The sequence below is a fragment of the Moschus berezovskii genome, chromosome 2, assembly GCF_049115385.1.
Source record: "Moschus berezovskii isolate FMDL1 chromosome 2, NW_MosBer_1.0, whole genome shotgun sequence".
Lineage (NCBI taxonomy): Eukaryota > Metazoa > Chordata > Mammalia > Artiodactyla > Moschidae > Moschus > Moschus berezovskii.
This window is the reverse complement of record NC_142461.1, coordinates 74,708,957-74,727,772: the sequence shown is the minus strand read 5'-3', so window position 1 is coordinate 74,727,772 and position 18,816 is coordinate 74,708,957. Positions and strand designations below refer to the sequence as shown.

The window sequence follows — 18,816 nt, the reverse complement described above, 5'->3', positions numbered from 1 at the left end:
TTTTTAAAGGTTCCACATATAAGCAATGTCATATTTGTCTTTCTCTGTCAGACTTACTTCACTTAGTCTGACAATCTCTAGGTCCATCCATATTGCTGCAAATGGCATTGTTTTATTCTTTTTTATGGTTGAGTAATATTCCATTATAAATGTACCATATCTTCCTTATCTATTCCTTGGACTTTTAAAAAATGCTGATTTATAAGTATTCTTGTGAAATAAAAAATGCTGATTTATAAGTATTCTTGTGAAAAATTGAAGTATAATAGATATACACTAGAGTGTCCTGATCAAAATTATACATTTTAAATTTTCGTGAAATGAACACATCTGTGTAACCATCACTCACAATCACTCATCTTTTCACCTGAGAATCCCTTCTCCTGCCCTCTCCCAGTCATTGCTCCCTGCCCCAGAGGTAACCACTATCCTGAATTCTACCACCATACATTGCTTTGTCTGTCTTCAAAGTTATGCAAACGGATCATAGATTATCTGTCCAGTGAATGCTTTTTTGTTTGTGTTCTTTTCCACCTTATCATTGTTTGTTGAGACTCATACATGTAATTGTGAGTAGCTGTCATTTGTTTATTGTTTACTGTTGTGTGGTGTTCCGTTGGATGGATATACAGTGCCAGCCACTCACCCACTCTACTGTTGAATGTTTGGGTTGCTTACAGTTTTGACAGTTAGGAACACTGCTACTGTCAGCATTTTTTAAGCATCTTTGATATCCATATGTGTGCGTTTCTCTTGGATACAGGGGAGTAGAATGACTGGGTCATAGAGCATGACTAGCTTTTATAGATACTGCCAACCAGTTTTCTGAAGTGTGCCAATTTACATTTCTACCAGCAGTTTTTAAGAGTTCCAGCTGTGTCATATTTTTACTAACATTAGAAATGGTCAGCCTTTTTTTTTTTCTTTTGTCGTGGTATCTCTCTGTGGGTTTTAATTTTATTTTCTTGGGTGACTAATGAAGTTGAGCATATTTTCGAATGTTTATTGGTCACATATCCATCATCTTTCATGAGGAGCTTGCTTAAGTCTTTTGCCTATTTTCCTAGTGGGTTGTTTTTCTCTTTCCTATTCATTTGTTAGACTTAACATATTCTGGATTCAAGTCTGCTAGTAGTTATCAGTGTTATAAATATCTTCTACCCTGTGGCTGACTGTTTTACTCATTTAATAAGGTCTTTTAATGTAGTTTAATGATCTTTCCCTTTATGATGAATAAATTTAAGTCCTATTTAAGAAATTGTTTATTGCCCACAATATTATGAAAATATCCTCCCATATTATATTTCAGATATCTCCTGTATTATCATTTACTTAGCATATTTATATCTATAGCTCATCTACAATTGTGTTTTGTGTATGGTGCGAGGTAGGGTCAATGGCCCAGTACCATTTATTGAAAAGACCTTTCTTTCCTCCACTGTACCTTAGGATGCCTTTATTGTCACCCTATATGTGTGGATCTTTTCATTCTCTGATCTTCTTGTTTATCCGTGTGTCAGTACTATTCTGTCTTAATTACTATAGCTTTGAAATAAATTTTGATATCTGGTAGTGACTGTCTTCTCTGTTGTTCAGTACTATCTGACTATTCATGACTCTTTGCTTTCTACTTAAACTTTAGAATCAGTTTATCAATTCTCATTAAAAAATTGCTAGAATTTTGATTGCTAATAGTAACTCTTTTAATCCATGAACATGGTATGTCCCTCCATGGTGTGCTTACTCTAATTTCTCTTAGCAATGTCTTATTATTTTTCTTGGTAGAGCTATTATGCATTTTTTATAAGTTTCCCCTCTAGATATTTGATTTTTATGCTGTATCTTTAAAAATTGTATCTTCTTACTATCTGGTATGGAAATAACTGGTATTTGTGCATTGACTTAATGTCTGGTGGCCTTGCTAAATTAACTTCTCATTTCCCTTTGGTTCCCTGGTTCTGTCTGCCAGTTTGCCCTACTTCCCTGTCCTAATATTTGGGGATGTTTGGAGAGCTGCATGCAGCTTTGAGTACCTTTTCTCTGTACATTTTCCATCCAGTCTCAGTTGTAGGGAGCATCTTCCTGCTTTGTGAGCAAGAGAAGACTGCATGGCTGACAGTGGAACCTCTGCTTCTTTCCCTGAAGATGCCATTGATTTCCCAATTGCCTGAATTTTGTACCAGTGCTTTCTAAGTAACTGTTCTTTTGGTTTCACCTTCTTTGCTCTCTGGTGTGTGAAATGTGGGGAAAGGGATCAGGCGTGGATGCTGGGCTCACTTCAAAACTTGCTGTTGCTTGTAAGGGGTCATCAGTTGTGTCCTGATGATTGTACTATTGAACTGAGGAAAACTCTGAGCTCTGCATAAGGTTTGATTGAGGTATATTATCAGCTCTCAGCACATTCCTTCTATATTCCTATAATGTAAGTTTTAATGTATTTGATAGATACATTAAATTTACTCTTTAAATTTTGGGTTTGGGTTGGTCATTTCTTAGTGTCTCTGGTCATTATATTCTTTCTCTAGTTTTCCTTGCTTCCTATTGCTTTGGTGGGTTTTATAGAGGTCAGTGGTAGAGAAGGAGAGGAGAAAAGTCCTCTTTCTACCTTGTTTAACTTTTATTCTCTGAGTGATAATGTTAATGGTTTTCTAATGACTTTGATTCAGCTCAATTAAGTACATATAAAGCCAAGTCTTTAAAGTCTTATTCAGTGTATTCTTCCCCACAATATGTTGTTTTTTTAAAAACAGTTCCATTAGCAGTTGTTTTTATCAAAGAAGTCCAATGTGTGGTATGGTGTCATAGGTGCTGGACTAAGGGGCATCTTAAGTCATCTGACAAGGCTGGTCTTAGGCTACAGGATCTATCCCCTTGCCAGCTCTCATTGCCCATGGCATTAGCTCTTGATTACTTGTTAAATAAAAAAACAGACATTATTATTAGGTTTAGAGATTTCACAAGCATTTATTGTTCAGTAAGCATTTATTAAGCAGCCACTATGGGCTGGTGCTTTCACAGACCTTGGGGATAGAAAGTTGAATACTATGGAATGAGCCTGACTTCAGGTTTTCACAGGCTGCTTGGAGAAGACACCAGGATCTCTTCTGTGTGGTGAAAGGTGAGGGAAGCAGGGACAGGGGCTTTGGGTGCCAGAGGAGAGATGCTAAGCCAGCTTAGAAATAATGGTTTGAGAATGAGCATTCAAGCTTCAAATTGCTAGCAACCACACTCAAACAGGGGCTTCCCAGGTGGCACTGGTAGTAAAGAATCCACCTGCCAGTGCAGGAGATGCAAGAGACACAGGTTCGATTTCTGGGTAGGGAAGAGCCCCTGGAGTAGGAAATGGCAACCCACACCAGCATGCTTGCCTGGAGAATCCCATGGACAGAGGAACCTGGCAGGCTATGGTCCATGGGGTTGCAAAGAGTCAGTTATGACTGAGCAGAGCAGACACGCAAACAGTAGTCTAGAGACAACAAACCATCAGGGCTCTGTTTTATGAAACTCTTCCACCTCTGTTTTCTGTTCAGTGAATGCTTTATTTATGAGGTGAAAGTAGCAGCGTTCTGTCATGAAGGGATAGTTAGGACTTTTAGAGGCACGTTTTATCAAATCACTGGGCAAGTCATGGCTGTATCCCTGGCTCATCACAGCAGTGAATGGCACATAGAACATGCTCAATAAGTATTTGTTTATTGGATGAAGGAAGATTGAGGAGCTCAGGCTGCTCTGGTTGTTCTGGAGGGGGTTGCAGGTTAGGGTCTGAGTATCATCTGAGGAACCCTGGCCAGGCCTGTCACCCACAAGCAATAGAGCTGTGCTGGCATCCCAATAACCAAAGCACAGGGGGTGCGAGTAAAATCATATGTAAGGGGGATTGTGAGAAACATGCAGGTGATGTTCCCCAAGAACCCTGCTCCTCCCCTTAGTTCTGGCGAGTGAGAACTTTGGAATGAATGTAGCAACCAGTGAGGGTTGATGGGTTACTCCACTGAAAACAGTCTGTAAGTGACCATCAGAGGTGGGTAATTGTGTTTCCAGTACCTCTTCTGCCTATTTATTCCTGGTTTGTAGAAGAAGCAAAGTCAAAGTGTGCTGCTGAAGAAACTCTAGCATGAAAAACTGGGCTCTGGGCTTTTCATCCCTGAGCTAGTGCTTCTTGTGCCTAGAACCCCTGCTGCTTTTGCTGCTAAGTCACTTCAGTCGTGTCCGACTCTGTGCGACCCCAAAGATGGAAGCCCACCAGGCTCCCCCATCCCTGGGATTCTCCAGGCAAGAACACTGGAGTGGGTTGCCATTTCCTTCTCCAATGTGTGAAAGTGAAAAGTGAAAGTGAAGTCGCTCAGTCGTGTCCAACCCTTAGCGACCCCATGGACTGCAGCCCACCAGGCTCCTCCATCCATGGGATTATCTAGGCAATAGTACTGGAGTGGCTTGCCGTTGCCTTCTCCGCTAGAACCTCTGAGAGCCTCTCAAAACCTGGTTTCTCCCTATTAAGTGACAGTTGTCCCATTCACATTCTAAGAAGACTGATTCCCACTCTGGGGTGGGGGTAAGTGCCTTTCATGTGGTACTCACTGAAGCAGTGAGAATGACCATCTGCTGTGTGTTGGAAGGAGCGAGATGCCCTGGTCCAGGGTAGAGACTCTCCCTGGGTTGTTTTCATTCTGACTTCTTTTGAATATGTGTGTACTCTTTATTCTGTCTGTCTGTTGACTTTCTGAGTTCAAGACTATTCTGGCTCTTCCCATAGTCCTAGAGTTTTGCTCTTTCCAGATGCTCCAAATTCTCCTTAAGGGAATGGGCCTTACAGAGGCTGCTTTCTCTGTGACACCCTGCAGAGTGCAGGCTGCCACTCCTGTTTGCTAAGGGAATGGCTGCTTGGTCACCCATTGAGGCCTCTCTGCATGTGGAATCCTAGTTCTGTCTGCTCTCTCCCTGAAGACTGTTCACTGCAAGTTGGAGCTAAGGGGAAGGTGTTATTTCAATCAACCAATCAACCTGAGTGGTTCCATGTGTTTAGGCAATGATTTAGGTATGTGAGAGACACCAAGGAACAAAAACAAAAAGCCTACAGCTTTTCTGGTGCTTACATTCTAGTGGGTGAAGGGGGCAAATGGTATACAATGTTCATAGATTAGTAAATGGGATGGTGTGGTAGATGTGTGTGCTCTGGATAAAGGAACCCTAGAGTCTGGTAAAGGGAAGGTTGCAGTATTAAGTAGGGAAATCAGGACAGGCCTACAAACTGAGCTTTAAGCAGAAACCTGAAGGCAATGAGAGACTGGACCAGTCGGATTCTGGGGTAAGAATGCTCTGGGTGGAAGTGCTAGCTAGAACCCAGGCTGGCAGGAGTGTGCCTGGCTCAGGGGAGGTCAGTGAGCAGGTGCAGCTATAAGGGGAGGAGGTCAGCACATGGGGCCTCATCCATCATAAGGACCTAGGCCTTTCCTGGGCATGGGGCAGGTAGAACCACTCTGGCTGCATGTTGAGAATGTGCTGGGGCAGAGGTGCAGGCAGGGGAACAGTTAGGAGGATGTGGGAAGTCCAGGCAAGACACTTTGGGATTTTCCTCCTGTTCCAAACCTGAATGCAAGTGCATCTTTTACAGCAAAGCTGCCCAGGTCACCATCAAATGACATTCCCTGCTCCAGAGCAGTAGCTCAAGAGCAATGCTTTCTAACGTCTTCATACACATTCTTGTTGTGGGTCACACAGGTTATTGTGTGATGGGATGGGGGAAGGAACCTTATGGCTACTTTCTGTACATGGCCGCCTGTCTCTTGGTCACATGGAAGAAAGAGAGAAACCTTCATAATCATCCCTGAGGTCTTGGCAAGGACTCTCTGCAGATAGGCAGATCCCTGGACGGTGGGTGGTCAGTGCCCATGGCCTGACTGGGCTAATGAAAGCTTCTCAGATTCCAGGGAAGATGAAGCTCTCAAAGAATGGTGTAGGCTTTGAGAACTGACCCATGATACAGCTTTCTGTTATTTGCCAAGAGCCACACCTGAGAGTGGAAATGTCAGATGCAAGTGTTCGTGAAGCACACGTGATTATTTAGTAGGCATTTAGCTGGGTATTGCAGACATGGGGATGACACTGCTATCTCTTCCCTTAAGCTGCTCAGGGCTACACCCTCAAGCCTGCCTGGTCAGCTGTGTACCCAGAGGGGCCAGTTGAGTGAGGCCAGCCAGGTCCAATGCTGCAGGAAAGACAGCTGCCCAAGAACATGTCCTGTCTGAACGCAGCCCTAGCTCTGCTGAAAGGGAATGCCCAGCACCAGCAGATCTCGGGTTTTTGAGACAAGCCAAAAATTCAGGTGGTTTTTTTCCATTCCTTCCCTCCTTTCCTCCCTCCCTCCCTTTCCTTTTCCTAATTTGTGAAGTCTTTCAATTAAAAATTTTCGTATTTCTGATACTTGAATCATACTATATGGGTTGAACAAAAACTTCTAAATTTCATCCTCGGGTGGCCCTCTTGCAGATTCTGATCTAGACAAAGTACAGGGTCGTTCCTGTGCTGCTACTGAAGATGAGTAGCCCAGCAGGTTCAACAGTCTTGTTGATTTGTTCTTCTAACTGCTTTCCCTCTTTCCCTTCAGTGATGACTGAATTCAACATCCTGTCATTCATTTTTGGTAGTACGTTATATTCTTGTTTGAGTGGGAGGGAGCGTCTGAAAGCTGTCACAGGTTCTGTTTAAGTGAGTCAGAATATCAGTCAATTTTGTCTCCTCCTGCTGCCTAGATTGCAGCCAGTATGATGAAACTGGATGACGGAAAGATGGGTTCACAAGTCGAGTTAGTTCCATGGCTGTGGGTGAGGTGGTTGCTAGGCATCTGAGTGACAGAGGTGGTCTAATTAAAGTGGGATTGATTTATTAATGGAGCTTTACTGGGTACATAATTTAGCAACTCAGAGGTGTTATGGGGCCTGGGGTATTACTAAAAGAGTGCTAAGACTCAAGACAATTATTGCCTGGCTTTGGTGAGAATGACAGATGGGTCCTCATTGTTGGTTAAATTTTGCCTGCAGTTGAAATGGCCTTCTTTGTTTCATCCTTGAGGGGCTCCCGGCCTTGACCCTCAGTTGCCTCGCTGGCTCTCTCACCTCCCTGTGCATTTCCAAGGCACTTTGTCTGCTCCTCCCGAAGCCTCTCCGGGAGCCCACTGCTCCTGCTGCTTACTCAGCTGCGTGATTTGCATGTGGTTTGGCCCTGACAATGGGTTGCCTGGGTCTGCTCCATTTTCCAGCTGTCCTTCTGTTTGAATTGGAGTTTCCAGCTGAAGTGATTTCTGGCCTGAGTGGGATTTATTTAAAGAAGGTCTGGTCTTTAACTGGACCTGTATAAATATTTATTTAGGACTTCTGTTGCTTGTGTGCTTCTGGGAGTGTAGCTCTTATTACCCCCTTGTCATGTCAATGAAAGAAGAGTGTAGGACACATAAAAACTAGGGAGGCTGGAGGTCCCTTAGGGGGGAAGTGACATTTTGCTTGTGTCCCTGGCCTGTCTGCCCCCACTGTGCTTCTGAGAACTCTTTGGAGGCATTTCCAGGCTTCTCATGTAGGTGATTTGGCCTTGGGAAATGGGTTTCAGAAACAGAGACATAATGAAGACGTGTATGGTAGCTTGCGTTCCTCTTCACCGGAAGCTCATATGTGCTCATGACTCACAATGCTGCCTGCCCCCTGATGTGCATCATAAATATGATTTCTGCTGCATTGCTACAAGTTGGGTAGCTTTTCCCCCAAATAAAATGTATTTCTTTTTCTAGTTTGAATGGATATATAGGCTGGTTGTGGAAAATATAGGCAGTACAAAGAAGTAGAAAGAAATCTACTCAAATATTCCCACCCACCAAAGATTAACTGCTGTTATCATTTGATGGATTTTTTAAATAAAAGTTGTTTTCAGTGCATTTTTAAAGTGTAAATGTACAGTATCACATATATCATTTTGTTGCTTACCTTTTCTACCTATTCCCAAACAATAAGATCTGTTATCTCACATAGCTCCCCTCTTACTCCCTTTTGTCTCAGACCAAATGGCCTCATAAGTTCCAGGTACTCCACCTCAGGGCCTTTGCACTGACTCTTCCCATTCTCTGAAAGTTTCTTCGTCCAGGTGACTGTGTGACTCACTCCCTCACCTCCTCCAGATCTTTGTTCAAATCTCACCTTCTAAGTGAAGCCCCTTCTGACCTCTCCATTCGGTTTGCACCTATACCAGCCAGGGGGCTTCCTTAGTGGCTTGGACGGTAAAGAATCTGCTTACAATGCAGGAGACCTGAATTTGATTCCTGGGTATGCTAAAATAAGCATTAGCCAGCAGTACACTTGCTAAACATTTTCAAACAGCTATATATATATATAGCTTATTCTTTAACTGGATCATTCTTTAATTATTACCCTACTGCTGGATATTTAAATTGTGTCCAGTGTTTTGTAATTATAAATCATGCAAACCTGCTGTGAACCTTTTGGTAGAAGGTGTTTGTCCATTTCTTAGGCATTAAAAGAGATTTTTGGAAAAGGGATGATTTGGGTCAAGATATATTATATCCAGTGATACAAACTCAACTCAGACTGGCTGAAGTAAATTAAAGGAAATTATTGGTTGATGTATTTGAAAAATATAGGGGTAGACTTCAGGTGGGGCTGATTCCAGATGTTCAGTCCATGTCACCTGGCTTTGGTTCGTTATCCTCATATCTGCTTTCCTCTGTGTTGCCTCATTTCTAAGTTGGCCTTCATCATTGAGAGCAAAATTGCTACTGGCAGCTCCTGTTCTCATGCTGCCAGCTCTGTGTCCCCTCTTAGATAGAAAGACATCCACTTCCCAGTATTTTCAGCAGAATCTCAGGACAGGTTCTCACTGGCTCAAATTGAATTGTGCCATCTCTGAATCATTAACTTTGGCCACGGGACGGGGGTAGGCTGGAGTGGGGGTCATGATGACATCCCACCCAAACCCCATAGTCTGAGGGTAGGTGACCTCCTGTTTCCCAGAGGAGACTCAGGGCCCTTCTAGCCAATGGGAAATGGCTGCTAGGCAGGCCCCAAGCTACAGATCTTCATTTGACTTAGGAACATCCTCAGGACTCTGAGTCTTAATATATAAAAAACAACAAGATAGCAGGGAAAGTGAGAGGAGCCCTGTTGCTGTGTGTGCGTTTCTGGGGGTGTAAGGTCAGCCTAATCAGATGGCAGCCTGCTTTCACTCTCATCATGGGGGAGTGAGAAGTGGGGAGTAGCCTAGGTCTCAGCTCCTTAGGGAATGAGACTCGGTGGCCTGTAGGTAGTACTGCCTCCCTGAGTGCATGGTTCAGTGATGAATGTTAGAGACAGTCTCTGAATGTGAGGAGCAGACACAGTGCTGAAAATTTCCCCAATTTCCCCACTGGTACCCGTGAGATTCAGATGAATTTGGAGGCTGCTAACAGTTGGAATGTGTAGCCAAGATTCATCGTCTGTACACTTTCGTATCAAACTGAAATGTGGAGACAGGTTTGGGGTGGAGTAGAAAAGAATAGCTTTATTGCTTTGCTAGGTGAAGGGGGATGCAGCCAGCTAACGCCCTCTAAACTGTCTATTCCAACCTGGAGCGGGTAGTGAGGAGTTTTATTGCAGTGGTTCAAAGAGGAAGGCATGATCAGCTCATGGACATTCTGTGATTGGTTGGTGGTGAGGTAATAGGGAGCATCATCAACCTTCCGGTCCTTACTGGTCTGGGCTGTGAGTGCTGTGGACAGCATATAGTTAACTTCTCCCACCTGATGGGAGTTTCAGTATATACAAAACTGCTAACAGATGCCTGGAATAGGAAATGGCAACCTGCTCCAGTATTCTTGCCTGGGAAATCCCATGAACGGAGGAGCCTGAAGGGCTACAGTCCATGGAGTCGCTAAGATACTGCTATGTATATATCCCTTGAGAGGGAACCAGGATCCTGTTGTAAGTCTGCACTATTGTTTCTTGGCTGCTCCTCCCTTGTCTCTACATCCCCTCCCTTCCCTTATTAGAATCTGCTGTTTGGAACTCAGGGAAGGCCTTGGAGGCTGAATGAAGCCTGTTTCCTGCAAACAAGAAAACGAGTGGCACAGAAAAGCTTTTGCATCCAGGGCCCTGCTTAGTTTCAGGCGTTCTATTCAGGAGCAGCTGCAGCATTGAACAGCCTCACGCCACGTGCTGAGAGCCACAGAGACTTCATTACCTTCAGCTGGACCTCTGCGTCAACCAAGAGCAGCCTTCCTAGGAGAGCTTCGCCCTTGCAGTGGGGTAGGACTTTGCCAGCTTGCAGCGTAATAGCCTGAGGTCAAAAGGACCTTTTCCTCTTTGTTGTCCAGCATAGAGTCTAGCACCTGCATGAAAGGCACTGCTGGACTTTAGATGGATCTTTGCTGGCCTCCCAGCTGCCCTCAGCCATGTCCATGTGGGCTGCAGGGCCACCTGCCCTGTAATCTCTGCCTCGGTGGGTCATTCTGGCCCAGGACTTCTTCAAATGGAACTCACTCTGAGCATGAGGGAGGTTGAAAATGCCATGATGAAAACCCCACAGTTGGCTCTCTTTCTGTGGGAGCAGAGGCTGTCTAAACCAGTTCCACCTTTGAGCCCCTTCTTATCCCAGAACTTGAGTGTGTCTTGTCCAGTTATGGCTCCCCACACTCCTGCCCCTACCAAAAGTCATTTACTCTTCAGAAACTCCTAAAAAGCTGACTGATCTCTTCCACTGGGTCCTGTGCTAATGACTATTTGCTGTTCTGTCATCTCAAAAGCTTGGGGATTGCTCCCATAGGACAGCTGCCTGAGCTGTGGCCAAGTGGAGGGCCCTTCAGTGCACCCTCAACTCCCCACACAATCTTCAGCCTTTCTCATCTAGAAAATTAGATGGAACCAATTTAGAAGTAAATGGGCCATGGGAATGCCTGCCTTCTCTTCAGGACTCTAGGTGCTCCTGGAGCCCTCCTGCTCCCGTTTTCCTTGATGCATGGGGGTGTAGAACAACATAAAGATTTCACTTGTCCTATCAGTGATTCATCCACTGGGCAGGCTTAAACCATGCAAACAGAATTTTCCAGTCTAGTTCTGAAAGTACATGATATCATGGGCCTTGACTGCCTTGGAGTCAGGGAAATCCCACCCTTCAGTGGCTGTCTCCTTTGTTGGATTCTAGTCTTTGAGACAAGGTTCCTTGTGTTTCTTAATAAAATCAAGTGAGCGTTAACTTTGAAATCTGTAACTTGTGAAGCCCTATGTCAGTGTCAGGTGTGGAGACCTATAGCAAGGTCACAGGAAAAAATCTCTGGAATTAACTAGGTTCCGTAGCAACTGTTGCCATGAGCCTCCTGATCTAAACCTGCCAATTCTTTGACACCATATTGGGTAAAATACCCACTCTATTTAATCCACCCTGGTGTCTCAGATGGTAAGGGAATGGCAACCCACTCCAGTATTCTTGCCTAGAAAATTCCACAGACAGAGGAGCCTGTGTTTATTCCCCATGCCTGTCTCTCTGCTCCTCAGTCTGTGTAGCAAACCATGGTCAGTTCTAGCTCTGGTGTTTCCACGTTTCAATTCCAACAGGGTAAATTAACCAACTAGAATCCCAGTCTCAATTATTAGTTTATTTTTTAGTTGGAAACGTTCCTAGAACATTTGCCAATCATGTGTCCCAGTTATCTATAAAAATCAAGTCAGTAGTTTGTTGCTTATAACATTCAAAGGGGCTTCCCTGGTAGCTCAGTGGTAAAGAATCTGCCTGCCAATGCAGGAGACTCATTCAATCCCTGGGTCGGGAAGATCCCCTGGGAAAGGAAATGCAACCCACTCTGTATTCTTGCCTGGGAAATTCCATGGACAGAGAAGCCTGGCGGGCTATAGTCCATGGGGTTGTAAAGAGTTGGACACGACTTAGTGACTGAACGACAATAGCAGCATTCAAAAATCCATCAAATTGTTGCTAGGCAAAGAAGATAGGTCTATTGACATCCTAGATTAGGTCTACCAGGATCTTGGTCAGACTTGGGAGAAATGAGTTCTTAGTGTATTTTTCAGCTACATGCTTTATAACGGTAAAATTCTTAGATTCTATTTCTGCTACACAGAGGAATTCCTTATACACAGAATATGAAACATGTTTGGGTTGCCCTGGGTTGGATGATCCCCCCTGTGGCTGAGGGCAGGAGTACAAAGCCCAATATGGCTGCCTGGGGTCCATGTGGATAGCAGAGAGCAGCTCTCAGAGAAGGGACATGTGCTGAGTTGAGTGGGAGTCCAAAGGGATGTTGACTTCCATGCTCTGTATCCACACCTGCCTTACTCCTTGAGTGAGTGCTTGTAACACCTGTGCGTGGAACAATCCACTTCACAGCCTTGCTGACCCTTGGGGTTGGGTTTCATTCTTTATTAGTGGGTGGGCATGTGCTTGTTTAATACGGCTTTTGCCTGAAGCCCTGCCTTATTAAGTCAAATTGAGAGCTGTCTAGGAAGCTGCACATGGTTTTGGCACAGAACAGATCACAGAATCAGACAAAAGTGCTACCCAATTGACTTGCCCCTCAAAAGGTAGATTGGTTTTTGAGTATGGATGAAATATGTCTTAATTATAATTGTGGCACCTACTTTTGTAGACATCGCTTGTTTAAGATAATTTATTCTTGTTTTCCTAAACAGTTTTATTGAGGTCCACACTGGATATTAAGCTCTGGAGGGCAAGAGATTTTTTTTCCAACTGTGTTAGCAATGGTGTGTGTATCAGTAAATACTTTATTATGAGAACAGTTCAGATGGTCACAGTTTCACTTTCAAAGTTTAATATGGTTCCCAGCCCTCTATTCCCAGTTGTTAAATTCTCAGAGTCTCAGCAGTCATTTGATTGACAATTGCTTGAGTGTTTTCACTCGGAAGCTGGCCCTTTGATGCTTCAGGGTACACTGGGAAGGGAGGTCCTTGCAAGTGAAGTCTGGAATCTTTTCATATCACTCTTGAATTTTTTTAAAATTCTCAGATATGACAAGTACAGTTAATTTTTAATTCCATTCTCATAGAACTTTTCCAGTGATGTTTAAAAGGCCATATCAAATATATGAATACTCTCACAAATGAGAGAAAATATTCACAAGATCTTAAAATATTCTGAATAATATTTTCTTTCTTTTTAGCTGTCTCCGTTATGAGGTACAGCGCCTCTGCTTTTGGGTTTGCAGTAAGTAACCTGAAATGTACTTTTATGAAGTTTTGCACGTTTCTCCCGGGCCCACAAATCTCACGCTGGGGCCTCTGATTTAAGAGGGTGGTTAGCAGATGAGAGAGAGAGCATGACAAACATACCTTTTATGGAAGTTGCTTCTATAAACAGTTATAATTTGATAGAAGTAAACTGCGATGACAGTGTATAATTCTCAACAGCAGATCAGGGCCACCATGTTTTCTGCAAATCCTTGAGAGGATTTTTTTTTTAAGGGTTTAGCCCGTTCCCCACCCCCTTAAGGTTGTAGGTTTGAAAATGGGCACACGCTGAAGTGAAACATTTGCTGGTGTGGGCAAAGGTGATGTGAGTTAAGATGGGGCTGCCGGCAATAGGATGTCAGTCTTCAGCCAGACTAGGGGTACCCTGGTTTCTGAACCTGCTTCCTGATGGGAGTTGGTTAGGAAGGTGGGTCTCAGATACTGAAAACTTGGGTAAAGTCTCCCCACATCTTCGAGAGCGCATTAGGGCTTGTAGTTTTCCAGACGAAAAGTGTGTTGGGGTGAGGTGATTCCCACAAAGAAAGTTCATTTCAACAGCTCTCCTGCTTCAGGGCTTCCTGTACCTGATGGTGTGTGTTCCCTGTTCCCAAAGCCACTTTTCCCATTGTTGTGAGGACTTAATGTTTTGAGGCTGGCGGATTCTTTTCAGAATCTTCTGAAAGGTGTGGACTGTCTCCCCAGAAATCACGCGCGCACGCCACCCTCCCACCCTGCCCGTCTCCCTCCCTCACACTCCTCTCTGCTTCCCCTCCTTTCTTCCCTCTCCTCTTACACGTTCGACTGTTCATTCGAACAAAAGCACTGAGTTTTGTATCCAGTTTCACAGTGTTGGCAGACTTCGTGGAGCACCCTGGGTGACCCCACCCTCACCCCCAGATCCCAGGTAGAACAGTCCTATTGAGAGCCAGAAACACAGAATCCTTGGCCCAAATCCTTTGCTTGGGATGGACAGAAAAATGCTGAAATTATCTTGCCTGCCCTGGGGAGATCAGTTTCGCATGTGTCATAAGTGTCATCACCCCACCCCCATCACCAGCGTGCTGGTAGCCACATAGAGTGTGGCTCTCCCCGTACCCCCGGCAGGAAGCGACCAGGAGGAGCCATGACCCTGGCACCACGTGGGCACGTTGGGTGCCCTGACTTAGAATTCCCAGGATCTCCACCTTGAGGATGCTGAGTGGCCGGCATTGTAATGATGTGAAGCCTCTTTGCTCTGAGGTCACTGGTTCAGATGTTCCAAGTCACAGAGCAATGGCGATGTGTCTTCACAGTTGTGACCTATTAACTCTGGGAAACCATTAATACTGTGTCTCCTCCTTCTAGTTTGACGCCATCCTTGATGTCCTGTCATCGGCGATTGTCCTATGGCGTTACAGCAACGCGGCCGCTGTACACTCTGCCCATAGGGAGTACATGTAAGTGGATTTTTATCTTCTTTCACTTTGCAGAACCCTTGCCATGTAATCAGGCTGTCAGCATGGCTCACCTTGCAGCTTTGGTACAGTGATGAGAATAAGGTCCCCAAATTGCCTTTGAGAGTGGCTGGTGTGATATCAGCTACATGATTGGCCCTTTCTGGGATGCTCAGAGAGATGGAATGTCCCCTTATAATTTTCCCTGTTCTCTGCTCTTGAGCCTGGAGTGAATGTTTGTATGCTTATTTGTCTGTCCATCTAGTCATCGATCAATCTGAAACTGCACAGCTCAGACTGGGACTTGAACCCACTGTCTTAACTGAAATCATACATTCAGTCTCAGGACTTAGTGAAGCTCAGATTCTTTACGTCTAAGGACAGAAAGAATTTAGTAAGAGACACAAAGTGACAGCTAAGAAGTGAATTTATTTAGAGAGATACACATTCCATGGACAGAATGTGGTCTATCTCCAAAGGCTAGAGTGGCTGTGGGAGAAACACACTGCACAGACAAAAGTGTGGGCCATCTCGAAAGGGGAGAGACCCTGAAATATGAGGTGGTTAGTTGTTTCCTTTTAAAAAAAAAAAAAATTATTTGGTGTGCCAGATCTTTGTTGTGGCATGTGGAATCTAGTTCCCTGACCAGGGATCAAACCTGGGTCCCCTGCATTGGGAGCATGCAGCCTTAGCCATTGGACCACCAGGGAAGTCCTGGTGTGGTTAGTTTTATGGGCTGGATAATTTCATAGACTAAAGAGTAGGAGGATTACTCCAACTAGCTTGGAGAAGGGACAAGGGATTTCTAGGACTTGGGCCACCACCCACTTTTTTGCCTTTTATGGTTTGCCTCAGAACTGTCATGACACTGGCGGGTATGTCATTTAGCTTGCTAGTGTATTACAATGAGCGTATGTATAATGAGGCTTCAGGTCTACTGGGCGTTGACTCTTCCACCATCTTGGACCTAGTTGGTTCTACCATTTTTTGTCATGTCCTATGTCAATGCCCAATGCCCATATCCTATGATATATGCCCATGTCATTCTTTTAAAGGTCATGCCCTGCCTCCACCCCTCCTGTTTCAAATCCATCTAACAATTCATTCATCCTTCCATCTTCTTTCTCTGTTACCGAAATTTTTGTTCCTTTGAATTTTCATGCTTTTTTTCCCTTTCTTTTTAAGTAAGATGTGTTCTCCCATTGTGATTTACAGAGGACCTTTTGAAAGCATTCTGAATTATTCTACTTGTCTTCTGTCCTTCCGGGTATTGGAAAATATTGCTTCCTTAGTCTCCACGTTTCTTGGGTGATTATTTGTCTTTGAAGTACTTGTGTTTGTGACCATAAAGCATGTGTCTTTTGCAGTTTCCATTTTTTATATTCTTGGTAATTCCCAGGTTCCAAAGTCAGATTTGTTGACTTTGAATCTCAGCTCCACAACTTGTCAGCTTTGTGGGAAGCAATCTTAACTGCTCTATGCTTTGTTTCCTTATCTGGAAAAAAGGGGGTATTTGACAGTTATGCGAGTGAGATACTAATCATCATGATATAAGACATAATATCATATTATATATATAAACTTATGACAGCTTCTGTCATGTAGTTCAGTAAACGTTAGCTGCCATCATTATTAATTATTAAGGGGATTCCCCTGAGACTGAGTCAACTGTGGCTTGTCATTAGAGCAAGACCTTTACTCCACTTCTATAGCTTTTGGACAGCTGAATACAAATGAGGAAATGCCCTGTTGTTTGTGGTGGTGCCCAGACAAGAGGTACTCTTGATGGAGATGCTGTGTCACACTCAGCAATATAAATGTTAAGTGTCAGGGGACTCAGGAAATAGTAATATCTCTGAGGTTGCTTATGCCAAATGGAAAACTTTTGAAAGATGATGTCAAAACTGACTCGCAAATGAGAGCCAATTTTAGTTTAGTTGTTGGCTTGAGACAGAGCACTAAAGCTCCTTTTAAGTGTTAAATTAGCCCTTTTAAGAAAAAAAATTAAAATATAAAACCTGTGACATCATAGATGATGTTAGTTAGGATAAAGTTAATTTTTGAAAAAGTGAGTCAGTTTACTGGTTGGAAAAATCAAGAAGCAATAGTAGTAGACTGATTTTGCAAAAGATAATGATGGTTCCATAGTGATCAAAGTTGAATTGCCACCTGTCTAGCCAAAGGAACAGTGAATGCATCTACCCAGCCTGTTGCTGATTGGTCTTTGAGAAATACAGTAAGAACAGCCTAGAGAGTGCAGTGTAGAGATATGCTTGACTTTCAAGAGCTAGTCCCTATCCTGTCAGATGAACACATTCTTTGGACCCATAGTTCTGTTACCAAGATGGCAGCCACTGGAGGCTCTTTTAGCATTTATATGTGGCTGCTTCTAACTGAGAGGTTAATACACACACCAATACACTATTAACAGAGGTTGATAAAATATACACCAAATCCCAAAAATGTGAGGAAAAAAGAATACAAGCATTTTATTAATATTTAGAAAACAATATGGATTACATGTTGATATAAAAATATTTGGGATATATTGGGTTAAATAAACTATTACAATTTTACTTCTGTTTACATTCTTAATGTGGCTTTTAGACATTTAAAATGACATATGGGACATGTATTAAATTTCTGTTGGGCCTTGCCCTCTGAAAAGAAAGCTCTTCCCTCTGCCTTGCTTATTTTAGAATTAATAATACAGAATTTGATTTGCAATTCTAGAAGGAATTGTGTTCACTGTTTCTTAATTTCTCTTTTCTAATTTGCTTTTAAAATCTGATTTCCTTTATGCTAAAGTGAGTCTCTTACATATTAGTCACAAAGCCACAAATTATTGTGGCTTTTCTATAGTGTTGGGATCTCGGTGAACATTTACCAGGTGGCCAGCATGTTATCCAACATTGATTGATGATAAGAAATGTCATTGGTTTCACTGTTTTTAATGATCCCCAAATATATACCCTTAAAAGTGTATCTTTAATAATACCCATAAGGCAGAAACTCACCAATTTGCTTTGATAATTCCCAGATGATTGTTCCACGTGGTGATGCCCGTGGATTCATTTGGAGATTCTTAATCTAGAGATTAAAACAACACTCAGAATCCTCTGTATTGTTGGTTTAGTTTAGAATTTTAATCCCTGGCTCATTCCATGTAAATTAAAAATTCATGAAATCACTGCCAGCTGAGAAACTGGTGTTGCATATTAATGATCATGAATGAATTATAAGGGGCATAGCTAGAAAAAACTACTGGTTTTCAGTTAGTTGCTGGAGAATAAGTTTTGAGAAAATGAGGAAATATCCAACCAGTCCTTAGTTAACTCTTCTACTTTTCCCTCTTTTGTTTCTAAGCTTCTGAGGGAATCTTGAACTTGAGATTGCCGAAGCAAAGTGATGGAAACCCTGCTCAGCCTTCTGCCTGATGACTGTGTGCCCTGACTGTGGGCGTTTGATACTCAGAGGGAGGGCGTGTGCCTTCAGCACTACCACAGAGCAGAGCGCCAATAAGCTTTGCTTTGTGTCACACTTTTTTATTGTGGGGAAAAACATATCATATTTACCATCTGAAATATTTTAAGTTTACAATTCAGTAGTGTTAGGTGTATTCACAGTGTTGAGAGCAGATCTCGCAAATTGAGACTCCGTACTCATTACACAGCTTCTTATTACCCCTCCCCCAGAGCTTGGTAACCGCCGTTCTACTTTCTCTCTCTATGAAATTGATGACTCTAGGTAGGTCCCTCATGTAAATGAATTCACACAGTTTTTGTCCTGTTGTGACTGGCTTGTTTCACTTAGCATGATGCCCTCAAGGTTTATCCATGTTATAGCATGTGTTAATTTCTTTCCTTTTGAAGGCTCTGTAATATTCCATTGTATGTACCTATCATATTTTGTGTGTCCTTTCATCAACCAATAGACATGTGGGTGGTTTTCCCCTCAGCCTTAATAAATAATGAACTGTTAACATGGATGTAGAAATATCTCTTCATTGACCCTGCTTTCAATTCTTCTGGAAATACACCCAGAAGGGAGACTGGGGACTCATATGGTAGGGCTATTTTTAATGTTTTAAGAAACCTCCATACTGTTTTTCCATAGCAGTTGCTCCATTTTGTGATTCCACCAACTAGTTATCT

General features: G+C 43.1%; 1 protein-coding gene across 1 annotated transcript in view; it reads left to right on the top strand.

The window, feature by feature from the left end:
- Positions 1-18,816, top strand: part of TMEM163 (transmembrane protein 163) — a 281,351-nt gene that overhangs the window by 163,080 nt on the left and 99,455 nt on the right. Inside the window, exons 3-4 of the mRNA XM_055397815.2 lie at positions 13,163-13,206; positions 14,574-14,665. Coding sequence (XP_055253790.2) covers positions 13,163-13,206; positions 14,574-14,665 — 136 coding nt within the window. The remainder of the gene's footprint in view (positions 1-13,162; positions 13,207-14,573; positions 14,666-18,816) is intronic.